Source organism: Eurypyga helias, unplaced genomic scaffold (genome assembly GCF_000690775.1).
Source record: "Eurypyga helias isolate BGI_N326 unplaced genomic scaffold, ASM69077v1 scaffold7885, whole genome shotgun sequence".
NCBI lineage: Eukaryota > Metazoa > Chordata > Aves > Eurypygiformes > Eurypygidae > Eurypyga > Eurypyga helias.
In genome coordinates, this window is record NW_010250713.1 from 10,178 (window position 1) to 27,087 (window position 16,910).

At 43.6% G+C, this 16,910-nt stretch overlaps 1 protein-coding gene across 1 annotated transcript; it reads right to left on the reverse strand.

The window, feature by feature from the left end:
- Positions 1–1,811: 1,811 nt before the first annotated feature.
- On the reverse strand, positions 1,812–16,294 carry LOC104509720 (ATP-binding cassette sub-family C member 9-like; the record flags this gene model as incomplete). Its single annotated transcript, XM_010151756.1, has 10 exons — positions 1,812–2,109; positions 4,362–4,424; positions 4,780–4,913; positions 5,698–5,801; positions 6,038–6,146; positions 9,114–9,192; positions 9,776–9,906; positions 10,853–10,973; positions 13,737–13,838; positions 16,192–16,294. Coding segments are annotated over 10 exons (1,084 nt in total), but the record flags the coding sequence as incomplete, so codon positions are not given.
- Positions 16,295–16,910: the final 616 nt, after the last annotated feature.

Below are 16,910 nucleotides of genomic sequence, written 5' to 3' on the forward strand. Positions count from 1 at the left end.
GTGGCTGAGCAAAGAAGGGGCTTCTTACTCCTGTAATCGCTCTGGGACAAATGTAAGAAGAAAGAGGTACTAATTATTGGTTAATTAAGAGGATAATTAAGAAGATAATTAATTATCCTCTTAAGATACCTGTCACAATCCCAGGCCCACAGCAGCCATTTAATCTAGTGGGAATGAGGATCTCGCTGAACTAGTTGGTGCCACTTAAACCAGGATTACACTCTCATCAAGGAACACACAGATAAACGAAGTTATGTGTGCTTCATCTTCATACTGACAGAGTCTGTCAGCAAGGAATCCAATTAGCTTTTCACTGAAGACAATGAAATTAAATCAAGAATGATTTTTGCCTTTTGGCTCTGAAATCTGTGCAACAACATGCGCTTCCGCTGTAAACATCTGCTTCATTTTTTAATTTTCTTTGTATGACAAAGTTCAACACAGGGAATTAATCCAGAAACGAGCAAAAGCTTCTCACAGCCGTAGACAGGGAAATCACAGAAGTACTTCCCCTCATAAAATGCTCAAGACTGACTTTTTTTTTGTTCGGTTGTGTCACACAGCTTTTATTTCCCATAGTTCAGATGGAAAAAAAAATCCCCAAACATAAACCACTGTATTATTTTTACACTAGTAAACTAAACGTAATCACAATTTTAAGTACAACTCCTCCAAAATTCATAGCTGCTTTTTTTTTTTTTTTTGCCAAGTACTGTGCCTTATGTTCTTTTCATTACACTAGAAATAGGCTTCAGTGCACCTCGCATTCTTCCTACGTTTTATAACAACAGATGAATAAGAATCACATTGAATGGCACCACTGCTAGTTGGTGTCTCCAGCTCTGCCTTTGAAAGTGTCCACGAAACTCCTTCTGGAGGTTTGGTGCCCATTGTGCAGTTGTCACGGTGCAGAATCTAGCCGTACGCGTTAGTCAGGTGCAGGCAAACTTTGCAAAGCTGTATGATGTGAATAGGTATCTAAATTAATCTAAATTCTTGAAGATACAGAAATAACCTTCTTGGAGTTGATCTGATTCAGAGATAAGCTGGGAATGTGTAAAGGAAAAGAAAGGTTGTCCCAGGATAAAAAATAATGTGAAGGGCTAAAGATGTACAAAACAATTAGTGGTTGGCTAATTACACGCCATTCAAGGTAGAATATTTTAGTGGACATGTTTAAAATATTGGCTAATATCAAGTTTATAAATTCAGATTATTTTTAATACAAACTCTTAAGATACTATACAAAATGCTTCCACAAACTTATCAAAGCATGCATAATTATAGGATGGTTTGCCTCTCTGATTGACTGAAGAAAGTCTGCAGAACAAATACGGTTTGAGGAACTGGCTGTGGGGATAAGCCATCATTGCCCTGAAAAACAGCCCTGTGCCAACTGTCGTGTGTGAACCAAAAAGAAGGACAGGAAGAATTTCCTTATTTCTGATAAAATTCCTTTCCCCCATTCACTGCTCCTCTGCTACAACACGAAGAGCAAAGGTTATGCCTTTGGAATGCAGCAGATTGCCCCAAGTGTTACGGGTTTGGAGTTGTTTTTCTTTCATTTTTCCCCTCTGGGGACACAATGCTTCTGGGGATCTCTCATTTCCTTGACAAACTGCACGATTTGATTGCCGGTTCCAGCACAGCGCATGCAGTTTATAAGAGCAGCGCATTTTTTCATTCTATAAAAGAAATAAAGTCACTAAAAAGTCTAAGAAAAATGGCAAATTCTCAGGAAATAAAAACTTCTGCCTCCGTGTGTGTGTGAAGTTTAATAGCTTTTGAACGAAGGGACATTTTTATTGCTTTGAGGCATTCACGTATTGCATTAGGTTTTATTATTTTGGAAGATGGAAGTTTGAAGAAAGATGCTCTAAAAGACCAGATAAAAGTGATGTTACATCGAACAGAGAATATTTGCATTTCATTTGTTTAAAAATAAGCTCTTAAAATGCGTAACGCGCTGCTTCACATGTCGGCCCGGACAAAGGAAGCAAAGATGCCGTCTTCTCGAGAAAGCAGGTTCTCAGGCGTATCATATTCCAAAATGTTCCCTCGCTTCATGACGATGACCAGGTCTGCCGTGAGGATGGTGTGAACCCGATGCTGCGGCAAAGAAAAGCATGCGGAAGTTTTCATTACGATCATTCGCACTGCAGTTCATTACTGGGCCTAAAGCAGAGCATGCCGAGTTGGTGAAAGGGTATCCTTGTTTACAGCGGTATTTGGAGTAGGTCCTTGTACTGTGTCTTTCATCTGAAGAGATCTCCAACTACTTTACAGCCTCTGGCACTCAGCCTGAAAATACTTAAGCATGCACTTCACTTTCGGTCCGCTAATTGCCAGTATGGACAGCACAGCTGTTGGAATAAATCCCATGGCATCACTGAAATACATCTTCCCCTTTGGGAAACGGGTGTGAAACATGCTGGGTACGCCTGCACTCTCAGGTGCCTTAGCATGCTGCTCCGCTCCCTGGCCTCTGCACCCCGAGGTGCACCACCTCTGCTCTGCGTCTATCTTAGGGCACCCCTGGGCTCTCTCCTGTAAATCAATTAGCTCCCTCTAAGATTCAGTTTGTGGGTGCTACAGGCAATAGTTTAGACTCACAGGCAGCAAGAATAGAATCACAGATTTGTTTAAGTTGGAAAAGACCTTTAAGATCAAGTCCAACCGTTAACCCAGCACTGCCAAGTCCACTGCTCAACCACGTCCCTCAGGAAACCCGGCTGAGTTGGATTTCAGTGCCGTACACATACAGGCAGTCATGTACAGGATGAACTCTAAAAGTGAGGTATCTCACTATAAAGGCTGAAGGTTGGGGATTACTTTATGGAGTGGATCCCTCTAACGTCATAGATTCGGCGTTAGCTGTCTAAGTTTTGATAAAAATAAATACTCATGAGATTAAGCAAACCCAGGAACGACACAATAAACACCTCCTTGCGCTGTCATCTCAGAAGTTGTGCAGTAGAAAGGAAGCAGAGTGAAAGGAAACTAAAGAGGTCAAAATAGCTACCAAAGAGCCAGAAGTCTCGTGAACAGTGTGGACTGAGAGAGTCTACTTGTGAGTCTTCACCAAAGTGGTGAACAGGCCGTCCTCTTTGAGGAGTAAGTTTGAGGCAGTGTCACATTCAACTAGAAAGCCCTCAGAAAGGACTAGGACAATACTGGCATCCAAGATGTGAGAGACACGATGCTGGAAAAAAGAAAAGAAAAACAGGTGGGTGAAGGAAGGATCAGCCACGAATGAAGAGAGGAAGGAAATGAAGCCGACTCCGTGAGGAGAGCTCAATATTAATATGTGCCATTTTGCTTGAGACACTGATTTTGGAAAGGCAAAGCAAAAGAAAAGTGGGATTTCAGTCAGAAGGACACTCTGAAAATCTGACTGGCGTGCAGCTCAAGGAGAACATGCTTCCTGCTGGCATCTTCAGCATTTACACATCCAGTGACCTGAGAGTCTGTTGTAAATGAGCTAGGTTAAGTGCTTTGCTCGACACAAACTAGTCACTGACAGACCTGAAGCCAGAGTCCAGGAGGCATAAGTCTAATCTCTAACCGCAGGACTGGATTCCAGACAAAGCAAATGAACCAGCTGTTGGAACACATATTTATCTCGTGGATAAAACATCTGTTTGTTGAGTAAGCCTGCCGTCACAAGGTGGAACACTGTGTATGTGCGTACGTGCGTATGCATGCACACACGTGTGCATACTTGCATGGACACACCGCACTTGGGGGCACTAGAAATGGCAGGAAAACAGGGAAAAGTAGCATAATCCCCTAGTTGAACAGATACTCATTTTTTGAGTATTTCCCATTGATTCCAATTTTTAAAACTTTTTTAAAACCAACTTTTTATTCTGAAAGAAAAGAAATGACCCAACTCAGGAAACCACAGCAACAAGCTTTTGAAATCTCAGCTCCTTTTATAAATGCAGCTCCTTTTATAAATCGTGCCATGACTGTGGACACGGTACATGCACTGACTTCAGAGGCAAGACCCAAACCTAGATTTTGACGCGCCTTTCAGTAATAGTTTAACCCGCGGGTTCCGTTTCGATTTTTTCATTGAGAATTACTTCAAATTAGCTTGGAGACAGTGTAGAAGTCCCCTGTCAAGTCCTTCTTCAGATCCAAGTGTTTTAGTTTGGCTCACTTGCAAGATAGCATTTACTGCAAAATTTCAGGTTGATAATATGTGTCTCAACACATTTTACTGTCTGGGAATATTCTGACCTTGCGTTTTAGTTTATTTGTTGATGGTTTTAGTTTTATATGGTGATGTTTAACTGGTGAAAGGCAGGATTAACTGCCTGAGGAATAAGGAAAAAGCATTTGCTGTTGATACTTACCGCTATCGTTACAACTGTGCGGTCTGCAAAGGCAGTCATCACAACCTTCTGCAAAATGTTTTCCTACCAAAGGAGAAGGTTTACTTCAGTCAATTCGCTCTTTTACATTTTAATTCATGTGTCTTCAAGTACATAAAAGAGAGGGTCATATGCCATACTATCTCTGAGCTGTGCATCAGATTCTCAGCAAGGAAATGCCACGCAGGGGATTTTCTAAAACATTCCATGTTGGGTTTTTTCCCTCTCACCCTAGGCATCAATCCACAAAACACATCAACGGCTGAAACCAAACGCAAGAGAAAGGCAAAAAAATCCCTGTTTTTTGCTGCTAAAGAGGTCTCATGGCTGACACTCAGGGAAGATGTTGCCTCCTCACCTAATAGATCCCTGCATCGATGGTGCCAATTGCTATACTCACTGTGGCCATGTCAATAGATGCTGTGGCTTCGTCCATGATGAGAATGCTACTCTTGCGGACAAAGGCTCGGGCTAGACAGAAGAGCTGCCTTTGCCCTACGCTGAAGTTCTCTCCTCCCTCTGTTACCATTGCATCTGTAACGAAACCAGTTACTTTGAACGTCGCACCACTGAAACGCTGGGTGTTCATACAGTCAGGACCCAGTCATTTACAGATGACATCCCCCTAAAAGACAGTGAGTATAATTTTGACTGAACACAGTAATGGAGCCATACCAAGAAAAGTGAGCAGAGCTCCTTGAGAAAGGAGCAATATATCTTTAAGCAAATAGTAGGCACAGATACTTAGTAAATCTGGTAGACTGCAGGATAATATCTCAGTAATAAGAACTACAGTTAATATGGAAAGAAATATGTGAGTTCCCTTTGTGAACCAGATCTGAGATGATAAGGAAAGTGCTCTGTGTTCTAGAAAAAGCTACAGCTCTGCTGGCAGAGCCAGATTCTGTTGGAGGAGCAGAGGTAAAACTGCTCTTTTTTAACTCCTTGCTGACTAGTCACCCTACATGATGAACATTCTAAGGTGCTGCAGGTTCTTGCCGGCAATGAGTGGAAAACCAGACTACTCTTCAGCTTTTTAGTAAGAACATTCTCTCTAGCAGAGAGACAGAATATTCATTAGTTGCCCATAAGGTGCTGCAGGTGCTTTTCTGCGATGAGTGGAAAACCAGACCACTCCTCAGCTTTTTAGTAAACACATTCTCTCTAGCATAGAGACAGAATATTCATTAGTTGCCCGTCAGCTCCCACATGATGGTTCAGAGTGTTAGATCCCATGTAACTGTTTATATGTGCGCATGCTCACGCATGCATAATTTCATTAATGGCCTGTGTTCCCAGAAACTTGGTTCAGACATACCAAGGCCTCCTGGCAATGTCTTGACCATGTTCTTCAACTGAGCAATCTCCAAAGCTTCCCAGAGCCTATCGTCAGTGCACTTGCATTCTGGATCCAAATTAAAGCTGCAAAGAAAACCATAAGAGGAGTCTCGCTACTGCAATGACAGTTCATTCAGGTCTTCTGCAAAGGAACATTCTGGCATTGTGCGTGTCACTTGACTTTCCTTGGACAGACTGTGCAGACAGGTTGGCCTGAGCTACGAAGGTTCCTTCCCTTTCACATCCCTTCCCATTCCACAGTGCCCATCACAAACACACCATGCAATGCTGCTTGTGTTCTCCTGATGGCATGCACCTACCGGATGGAGCCACTGAACAATATGGGATCCTGGAGAATAATGGAGAGTCGGGAACGAAGCGTATGAAGAGGCAATTTGCTGATGTCTATGCCGTCAATCACTATCCTCCCTGTTTAAAACAACATGCAGATGACACGTGAGGGAATTGCACAAAGGATGTGATCTGCAGGTAGAAGGCAGAAAGGGAAAACAGCTGCTTTTGGGCTGGACCCCAGATTATGAGGCAGCGTGCTGCTGCGACCCCTCGGCACCGCTATGAAAACACGGGGAAGGTGAAGGTGTGTCGTAACACAAGCCAGAGGGGACCCAGCTTATTAGTGACTCTCTCGCCTTGCTCTCTTTCTATCCCCTTGCCTCCACTTTCCCTTAAAGGAAATACGTGGCTTCCATGCTATGTGATTAATGATGGCACCAGAAGGATAGTTTGTTAAGGGGTGACCTGAGCTTTACAGCCAAACTGAGCGAGAACAAGAGTGACATGTCATTAGCCACGTCCTGTGTCTTTCTCTGTTCCCTTGACTTTAAAAGTTGCAGGAGATACTTAATTTGAGATTGTGCACGATATCTTTTGCATAATATATGTATGTATCTGCAATCCAGACATCAGGAGCCAAAACTGTCAAACTTTAGAAGGAATAGGGTAGCATTAACTTTTAATGAGGCAGATCAGAAAAATAAAAAGGATGTCCTACTCCAAGGTATTTGAATACCATTCATTTTGGTTCCTACAGCTCAGTTTCATTTGAGTATCTGGTTGTGAATTCGCGACATACTGTTCTGCTAGCATAAGATTACTGGAAGCAGCAACATTAATCACTCCTTAACCTAGTAGTTCATTCCCTGACAAGAAGTTGCTGCAACAGCTGGGATACTCGGTAAAGCAAGAGGATTTTTCCTTTTCTAGTCACTACTTCAGGTCAATGAGCATATGGATCTCATCTGAAAATCTGATTTATGATGTGTTGGGTGTGGCAACTGCTGATATTCAGGCGAGGGAGATGGGGGGAACATACACGAGAAACTGGTTGGCTGCTCTGTAAGTAGAAGAGGGTGAGAAGGGCAGAAGGAATCTCTTCCCTTGAATCCACAAATGAAAGCCAGGAACTACTGACCTCACTGACTTTCCCTGGATGCATAAAATTCCTCTGGGTTATGAGGAAGGGGTGGTCCAGGGCAAACTGGATGAGGATCTGGTAAGGGGTATTTTCATCGGGCTCACGTCTGCAGTTTCCCTGTGGATTACTTCACCAGGCAGCTGCACTCAGCCATGGGAAGTGCCTAACATTAAGCTCACCATTCGCTCTCCCAACAGTGAGAACCTAACCCTGAACTGAACTGGCAAATACATGGATAGCCAAAGCTGTGCACGTATACCTCTTCTGTTATTCCCAATTGCCACGATACTGCGTTTTGCAGGTTACTCTTTGTGGCCCTATTCCAATGAAAGACTTAATCTCTACCTAGTTGGACTACGATTAGTTTTATGCTTTTATTGGAAGTTCAGAGGAACCAAGATTTCATCTGTAGCGTGCAAAGTCAAACTGTTTTCAGACTTTTAGAAAGTCTGGATGAGGTCATAAGACTTCAGCATGAGACATTGGTGGTTGCATAAACTTAAGCAATTCCTTTTCTTCACAAATGAGGATATGAGAGAAGGTTAGCAGAAGATGAGGTGGATTAATGGGAGAAAAATTAATATGGCATGTGTAGGAATATGAGCCAGGGTATTCAAGGAAAAGAGAAGAGCAGATGAGGAGACCTAAGGGAAGAAGTAGATTAGACAGGAGTTGGGAAAGCAGGACAGTAATGAGGAGAAACCAAGCAAGACAGAAGAGAAACAAGAGGTGGTGTGAACAGAAGGTAAGAAAAGGGAAACACTAAAGAACAAAGAAGTGAGGGTAGGGGAATAACATGGAACACATACAAATTCAAAGAAATAACAGAGCCATAAGGCACCAAGAAGGGCAACATGAATGAAGTCTGGCTCCAGTAAAGTTACTCGAAATCATGTTATGTAATTTTTATTAGAGCTGGGCTCCACCCAGACGTGGACAAATATAGAGGCCAAATATGGGTCTAGCTGAGAGAGAGACAGAGGGATGTGCACAAAGGACAAGCAGAGCTTGATTAGTAAAGACTTAGGCATTCCCACTGGGAAAAATCAGGGATATGGAAGGAACAGACAAAGAAAAGATACATAAAGAAGATTAAAGTAGAAGGAAACTTAAAGTTGGCCATTAATATAACTATTAGTTGTTTGCACTATTTATATATCCAGGAACCTGGGTCATGAATCAAAACCCTATTACCATAGATACATATAGGCACAGAACCACAACAAAAGCAAGTATTAGCTGCATCATGTTTACGTATCCTCCCACATCCTACTGGGCTTTCCCTAGCAAACGTTACACATGCAATGGCTAAATTAGAAACATGTATATCTTTGAAACAAAAACGTGACTTTCCAGTAGGTTTCCATATTCCTGCAACAGTCCACATGTATATGTGTTATAAAAGCCAGGGTGCATATTGCTGCGTACCACTTCAATCCCATTAGCTGGGAGAGTGAAATGCTGCAGGAGTGAAAACAGCAAAATGTTTCCAAAACCTTTCATCAGTTTCTGCTGTAGCTGTGGGAAACCACAATAAAATAGAAAAGAAATATCAAGGGGATGGACTTGTTAAATTCTAGTTTCTATTCTGCTAACATTCTGACAGCTATCATAAGTTAATACAGTTATTCTTTAGGGAGAAATTTAGAGGCTCCAGAGAGTTGCATATTTTTTCCTCCTATCTTAAAAACGGCATATTATTTTGTCAGAGCATACGCAAAAAAAAAAAAAAAATTAAAAAAATTAGAAGCATCATCCGTGCGTAACATTTCCTGGAAGAACCAAGCGCTACGCACAGTAGGACACGTCGTACTTTGAAGGATCAGGCAGGACAAGTCCCATTCTAACCAAGCATCTTCTGAGCCAGAAAGCCAGGACATAAACTACCAAAAAGTCTCCTTGCTCCTTCTGCAGAAATGAGGGGGGAGCAGGTCAGGAGTGACCACCTACTCAAAACTTACCATCGAATATGTCCACCATTCTGAAGAACGCCAAGGACAGGGATGACTTGCCACTGCCAGTACGACCACAGATCCCAACCTGCAGAAGCAAGCAAGGTGCTAGTTACTTACAGAGGGAAGTTTTAAATCAGAATTGCAGTCCTTCTGGGAAAGCTGGACTGGACTGACTGGTGAGAAGAAAGATCCTTCCCAATCCCACTGGCAGACACCAGGGAAAAAGCAAAAGAGCATGGCAAGCACACTCTTCTCTTCTGCCTCTCAGCAGCATGAGGACTTGTCCCAGCAGCATTTTAGAAACTTCAGCATTTTGCCCTGGACTCCAATGACCTGTATGCTGAAATGTGAGAGGTTCTTGCATTTTTACTCAGTTCCAGTCCGGTGTTCATCTAATCTCATCCAGCCACCTAGGCTCCCTCTATGCAAGGGAGACTTGGAAAGAAGTGGGAATCTCAGAAGGAAAACTGGTCCCAGCCAAGAATAAGATGTCATCAGCCTAAGTTTCTTGACCCATGCCAAGGGACCTCAGAGAGGACCATCAATGCATACAGCTGCCACTGCAAACTGTCGTTATTCTCTGCTCTTCTGCCACATTAGAAAATAAAACGCAGGAAGGAGGGATCGGCTCCAGAATGAGGGTAACAGGGGATTGCTTGACATGGTACCTTTTGTCCTGGTTTGATATACGCCTTAACGTGCTTAAGAACAGGCTTCAGGTTGTTTTCATATCGAACACACAAGTTTTCAATCTTGATTTCCCCCTCCTGGGGCCAGTCTTTGGGGACTTGAGAGGGATCTGAAATAGTTACAGAAAAAGAAACTAAAACGAATGCCATCAAAGGGTCACCCTTTATGACATTCCCCTTTCCCCCTCTCTCCCGCCTGGAGATCTTCCTGAAGCCATGCAAGAATTGGAGCCCCAGTTCCCTGCTGAGGGGGAGCGGGGAACTGCCTGGCAGGCACGTCAGCACTTGGCTTCCAGTTCTCGACACATAAGACGAGAGGGCAAATGCTAAAGTGGGTCTTGACAACGAAGTGGGGAGAAGCCAAAGGAGCAGGGAAGAATGTCATGTCAGCACAGTGTTAATGGGTTCGTCGGTCAGTAACCAGCAGAGGAAGGGCAGTGCAAGGAAGGATGTTGTTACTGCCCTACAACAGGAGCGGTTGACACGACCACAGCTCATATTTCATCCTGATTCGCAAATACGCAGCCAGGGATGCGTGTCTCCAGGCCTAAGGGGCTTGTGTTTCCAGGGAAGTGCGTTGACCTGCGAGCTTTCTTGGCCTTGCACTTCAAGCACTTCTACAATGCCAACCGAAGCCAATTTGGGATACGTGGAGTATGAACGGCAACATGCAGTTCAGGGAAGAGTTGCTCAGGTCCAATTGCTAGCATGGCCCTGCCCTGTAGTCCCCATTTGCTGCAAAGACCAGAGGTTTTGAAGCGTGCGACTGACAGTGAATTTCTGATTTTTATCCATATCTTTGTTTTTTGAACAGATACATGGATGTTTTGTTCATCCTATCTGTGACTGGTACTTTCTGACTGTACTGCAGGGCCATACTCTGTCCCCCTGGCATTTGGTAGGTTTTTTTTAATGTTGACCAATCCAGAGCAGTGGGAGGTCCCACATGGCAGTGAGAACAGATTTTGACCAGAGAGATGTATACATTTTACATGACCACGTCTACCAGGTTTTCACATTACCACAGTAAGAACCAAAATGATTGGAGTGCAATACCCAAGTAGCCATCGTAGTTCTCCGACTCCATGTTCAGGAAGCTGTGCACCTTTTTTACTGCGCCCATCTGCACCTCCAGATCGGCCAGATTCCTTACCACCCAGTTCAAATAGTTGGTTATCTGCATCACAAAATGAAAACAAGGGCAGGGTTCAGCCTTCTGCCTGTTTCTACCTGTTTGTGATTAAAGGTTGGATAAACTTATAACAGCCTTTGGCCTGACTCAGCACAGGGGGTCTCTTACTTATGTTGCAATGATTCAAGACAGTGCAACAGCATCAAAAATGTAAAAATCCAGTTATACTCCAACACAAACAACCCTGATGCAGTAATTTAGTGCTTGGTATTCCCATCCTTGTTTTCTGAAGGAGAACTACGGAAAGGTTGAACCTGTACTCTGAAGATGTGACTCATCAGGGGAATCTCTTGTTCTCAGCATCTAGTAATCAGTACCAAAAGGCATCCTTTTTAAACACACAAACACAGAAAAACATCAGAAACCAGAAGCACTGTCTGGAAATACTGCATTTTCTAATCTTTCAACAACTGCAACTAAAGACTAAGCAAGTTTACTATTTGCAAATATATTGAAAAGATTTGATGGGCATTTAACTTCTGTTTCCTTCTGTGTGTATTTAGATAATTAATTCCTCTTTCTCTGTGGAAAATGTGAGGTTCTTAGCACAGAAATAAATGAGAAATAATGTACCATGAGCTCAAAGATACTTCCTTCTTGGTTTTTATTCCCATTTGTAATCAAAAGGATTTAATCAATAGTAACTGTATTAATTGTAGCAGATAATAGTTGATAATGAATTGTCTAACTTACAGCTTAGAGAAACTGATCTCCAATCAGGACTGACTATTTAAGGCTGAAAAGTGTAAAGCAAGTTCCTAAGTGTAAAAGGTTCCTAAGTCTGTATTTAGGGGCTCATATAAAAAAAGAAAAACCAATCTTATTAGGGACAGTTGGTTGCCAAGCACCTTTAAAAAATGAGATGCTTCACATGCCTGATTAAAGGTTTAGAAACTTAACTTAGACAGTGAAAACATCCTATATGCAAACACATTCAGAGAGAGGTTTTGTCATATTTTTGGGAGTGATTTGCCAAATTTGCCAAATAAGTTTATTACGAATAAATCACCCAGCCCCACTTCTTTTCCCCTTACCTAATACTGATGCAATAAGCATACAGTAAATAATTTCCACTGAGATTCAGCAATAATATTCACTGTCAATTTAGAGGATTTAGTTGCTTGCTTTATCCTTAAGACAGCATTACTCTAGGGGGTAGTGTGAAGTATTTTCTTTGTTGTTCAGAAACCCTCTGATTCTGTGTCCAGTTCTGGAGGCAGGAAGTTATGGAATTGGGTACATTTGCAGATAAACTAAACGGCCTGCAGAACTGCTGCTTGCGGGGCAGCAGGCTGCGATCATAGGTCTGGCAGGTTTGATATCAGAGCCTGGCATCCCACAGGCTCTACCCGTTCTTTCAACCTTCATCACAGTCGTGCAAGGGAGTTGGCAGTGTTCATACACGGGCAGAGACTAAGCTTATGGATGTCTACTGTAAACACAATGAGTCTGCTCTCATCCGGGTCCAAACATCAGCCCTCTCTTAGCTCCAAGCGGAAGTGAAACCTGTGCCAGGGGAGGATCCAACTGCATTCAAAGTTTCATCGGTGTTACTGTGGGGCAGGAGAGGGACAGGTGATCACCGGGTGCCTACAGCGTGTTTTCACTGCTATGCCAGACTTCAGCACATGGCTAACTTTCACACTAATGATCTGTTTGCAAATACAGACTACATACAAAGAAGCCAAAGATGATGCAGACATCTTGGCGCTTCCAGATCTCTGCTAATGAAGTAGGATTACCAGGAATGTTTTCAGAGTGAAGCTGAAACACTGGGACTGATTCTCGATTGCTGGCAGATTCTCACACTGCTGCAACAGCGGCACAAAGGGAATCTAAGGCCACCCTATGGCAGCTGCCAAGAACTTTCTGTTGTAACCATGGGGTCACCAGCATTTACGTGCAAAGCCAAATGTTAGACCCATTCCCATATCTCTCCCTCATACCAGTGCCATAAAGACACCAGATTTTTGCCACTCCAGCCACAATTTCAAAAATTCTTGCTGCCACTATGTTCATCCTGCATCTCATGGTTAACTCAGTGATATTTCTGCTTTCTATAGTGATCCTGCTCTGTGTGCATGATGCACTCTCAGCATCTCTTATAGCCTAGTACCCTAAACCACTGTTCCTTCTCCATGACTCAGCACAAATTGCTCAGTGCTAATGATAGAGTCAAAATGAATTAGCTAGCGTGCCACCAAAATCTCGTTGTTCCTAAACCCATCTCCTCCGCTACCTGTCTACCAGCCCCAAGGGTCCCAGTCCCCAGTCCATTCAGAATTGCATGGACAATACTGGTCATCTCAGTAGTTCCCCTCCAAAGGCAGAACCGGTATTTCTGGTTCTTCAGCAATTTCATTAGGTCTTTGGTTAAAGATTACCCAGGTTATGACAGTCTGTGGAATAGAGTTTTCTGGCCGGTTTTGCCATATACAGACAGAACCAACTTTGTGTTGTGCAAAACAGAGTGCGCAGCAGGTCCTCTTACGCATTTTTAATTTTCCTGCTCTGCTTGGGAGCACGCAGGGCCTGGGAATGGTTGTGTTTTTTTAATTGGCTCATAAACCTTGAAGCAAGTCCAAGTTGCCCTGAACTCTCTCAGCTTTGGCCCGAATCCATTATTTGCAAGATTGGTTTTTTTCAAGATTAAGAAAGCTGGAAGATAACCATGTATATGTATTTTAAAAAATATTATAAAATTAATACATTGGTCTGAAAGTCCTTACACATTGCCTAGGTACATACCGTCAGAGCGTACAGGAGACCTAGCCCCACAAACCCTGAGTTAGGCCCTTCAGTGATGGACGTGACCGCCGCCGTCAGCACTATACAAGCACCGAGGTAATCCTGGAACAAGAAAGAGGGGGAGAGAACAATTCTAGGCAACATTCAAATGCAGCAACAAGAAAATTTCTTCAGTTGCAGAGCAGGTTTGCTTTTCTGAGGATTATTCCTATAATGACACCTAGTCCTTAATTCTGGTTTGTTTTTCCTGGAAAAAGTCAGGGGTTGTGGTGCCCAACCTGAAACACTCTAAAGGCTGAACACAAGTGAAACAGGACAGTATTTTCTGTGCATCCATCTGGGCTAGGGTATCTTGTTGTGGCCAACCCAAAAAGAGCAGGTATCAAAAAAATCTAATGGACACATTAAAACCAAAATAAATTGTAAGAATGGCATAACGATGACACCCTAATTCCCACCACTAAAACAAATCAATTCTACTCTCCCCACTCTCCTTCAGGTCTTCTCAAACATTGGTCTGCCTCCCTAAAAACGAGAAGCATCAGTGACTTCACATTATTCAGGTAGAATTTTGGTAGAATTCATACAGGTAACACACATGTTTTACTGGCACAAGCGGAGAGACCATGCAATGGGACACCATGTGTGGTGAAGGCATCCCAAAGCCTGCTGTACCCTCACAGCCGGCAGTGACACACCGTGTGGATGTTGCTGGCAGTGTGGACTGGGAAAACAGGACAGCCGTGTAGTTGTGGTGCTGCAAACGGGCTACCGAGCCTTGCTCCTGTCACAGCCCACTGAGTTTCCGAGCGATTCCGTGGAAGGCACCTGAAGGATCTCAGCTCTGTTGCACGGTGATGACTTGCGTTACAGAAATTGCAGTGTAGGCTGCACTGCAAAGATCTGACTTCTCACAAGCTTTGCAGGAGCTTGCTCTCGTCTCCTTGATGTGTACCTCAGTTTTGAAGTGAATGCCACATGTGATCTCATGGAGCTGTCAAGGTGCCTGATTCATGAGACTGCTGCTATTCCCACTCTCCCACTGCTCCCTGCATTATATTTACTTTGGATTACAGGGTTAGCATTTTCCATCCATTTTTTTTCCTCTTGTCTGATAATATCCTGCCTGGAATCTTTCCTTCTGAGATTTGAAACGAGGGCTGCCTAGTTCATCTGTCTGTAAAAAGTGTTGATGAGCAGATGACAGACTCGAACTTCACAACTACAGGGAATTAAGGGTCTCGAGCCTCATCAGCAGTTGGGACCGGACTACAGAGTTGCTGTGAAATCCTATAAACTTTTGAGTGATCCTAGTACCACTGTGCCATTAGGCAGGACTAAACGAACTATTCCTTGGCAAGACCACATTATTTCTAATGCTGTGATGAAGTGATGCATATTCTTGAATCAGATTCATGCCGTATTGTAAGCAAGTCTAAGACTGTGAGACATTAACAGGCATTGCCACGGCTTATTCCAGGATTGGCTTCTGCTCTGTTACTTATCTGCCTTTGATTTGGAAGCAAGCTCAGCTTGATACTGGATGCTGTAGGAAGCTGAAAGCTTCAAGCACAATGGAAAGCTTTGCTGTGGTAAGAAAAAGAGCACGGCTTTGTTGCCTCACCACCGTACCAGGGAAATGAAGGTGAGGATGCAGCCTTTGATGTGAGGATTAAAAATGCCTGTTACTATCTGTATCTAGCAGAATCAGGTCACTGCTCTGTTTATTTACTGCTCTTTTAGTGCCAGATGAATAAGAAAATCACAGTGACTTTGCTTGCCTCATCTTGCCTTGCAGATCAGGAAGGTCCCTCATGTGCTACCCCTGGACAGCATCCCCCGAAAGCCAGGAGCCTGTCTCACTGGCAGTGGCTGCGTTGTGCCCTCCTGTCATCTGCTTTTCAGCTGGAGCCTAGTTCTGCCATCTTTTGTTGTACTGAACAGTCAAATCACAACAGCTCACAGCTACAGGAAGGGCAGTGCACAGGAGGGGTTTAAATTGCACCTGTGCTATTAAACCTGTTGCTGGAGAAATACCTCAGGACCTGGAAGCTCGGCGGTGCTCATCCCTGGCACAATGATGGCACGGTTCACAAAACCCCTGAAACACCATCCTCTGCTTTAAAGTAGCTCCTGCTGCAGGCAGGTCTGCAGAGGCTGCACAGTAGTAGAGAAAGCCTTATTTCAAGTTATGTAAATGTTTGTTCTTGCGCTCTCTTCAGCCGCTAGACATCACAACAGCAAAAGATGAGGGAGACTGGTGTTTTCTTACTCCTGGCCAAGAAAGCTGAAAGAACCCTATGGGTTTAACATAAACAATCCCGATCTATTTTAAGGAACAGCGTGTATAATCTCATTGTGAGATTAATTCTCATTATTATCTTCTCTGCATCAGGCAAAGTCTCTGTTTGCTTCCAAGGTTTCAAAACCACGGTCGGGACTAAACCGAACGTACCGTCCTGACCTCCAGCCATCTGTTGGCAGCCGAAAGAAATAAGTAGGCAATGTTGTTCGTGTCTGTTAGTTCCAGCATACGTTGTTTAAACCTGGCTTCGTGCCTGCCAAGAGCAAAGTTGTTACATTACAACACATTACACACGCATGCATGAAAGGGTGAAGCATTGAACTCTTCTCTCCCTCCCCTCTCCCCAAGCCAAAACTTTTTACCCTTCTGCTTTGGGTTCCAAACTCTTCCCTAAGGAGCTGGACCTGCTGTTAGGGCTCTTCTTAACCAGGCAGAGCTACACGTACAGTGGGGAGGAGTTTGTTTGATGCGAAGTTATATTGGACTAGATTTTGGATGGTACCCCCTCAGGCAGCCTGCAATGCTGGGGTGCTAGGGGCAGATATTACCCCCAGAGCATACCTGCCTTTATAGCTGTGGGTGGTGCTGCCCTCCAGCCCTCTCACAGGTGAGTAAAACCCGGTACAAGGATGTCAGACCACCTGAGAGTGGAGGTACACTTTGGGGAGGAAGGGGAAAATCTCTGGTGGCCTAAGTGTATTAAATTCATGGTGCCTTGCAGTACTTCAGGTATGAGCTGCAGTCAGATGGAAACCAGTTTGTTGTTTCATATTATACTGTCTGTTAAATACCCTCACTTTAATAAACTAGCCAAACTTCATTGGACAGCTTGTTGTCTGGTTTATCACGACGTGCTCTCGCATTTCGAA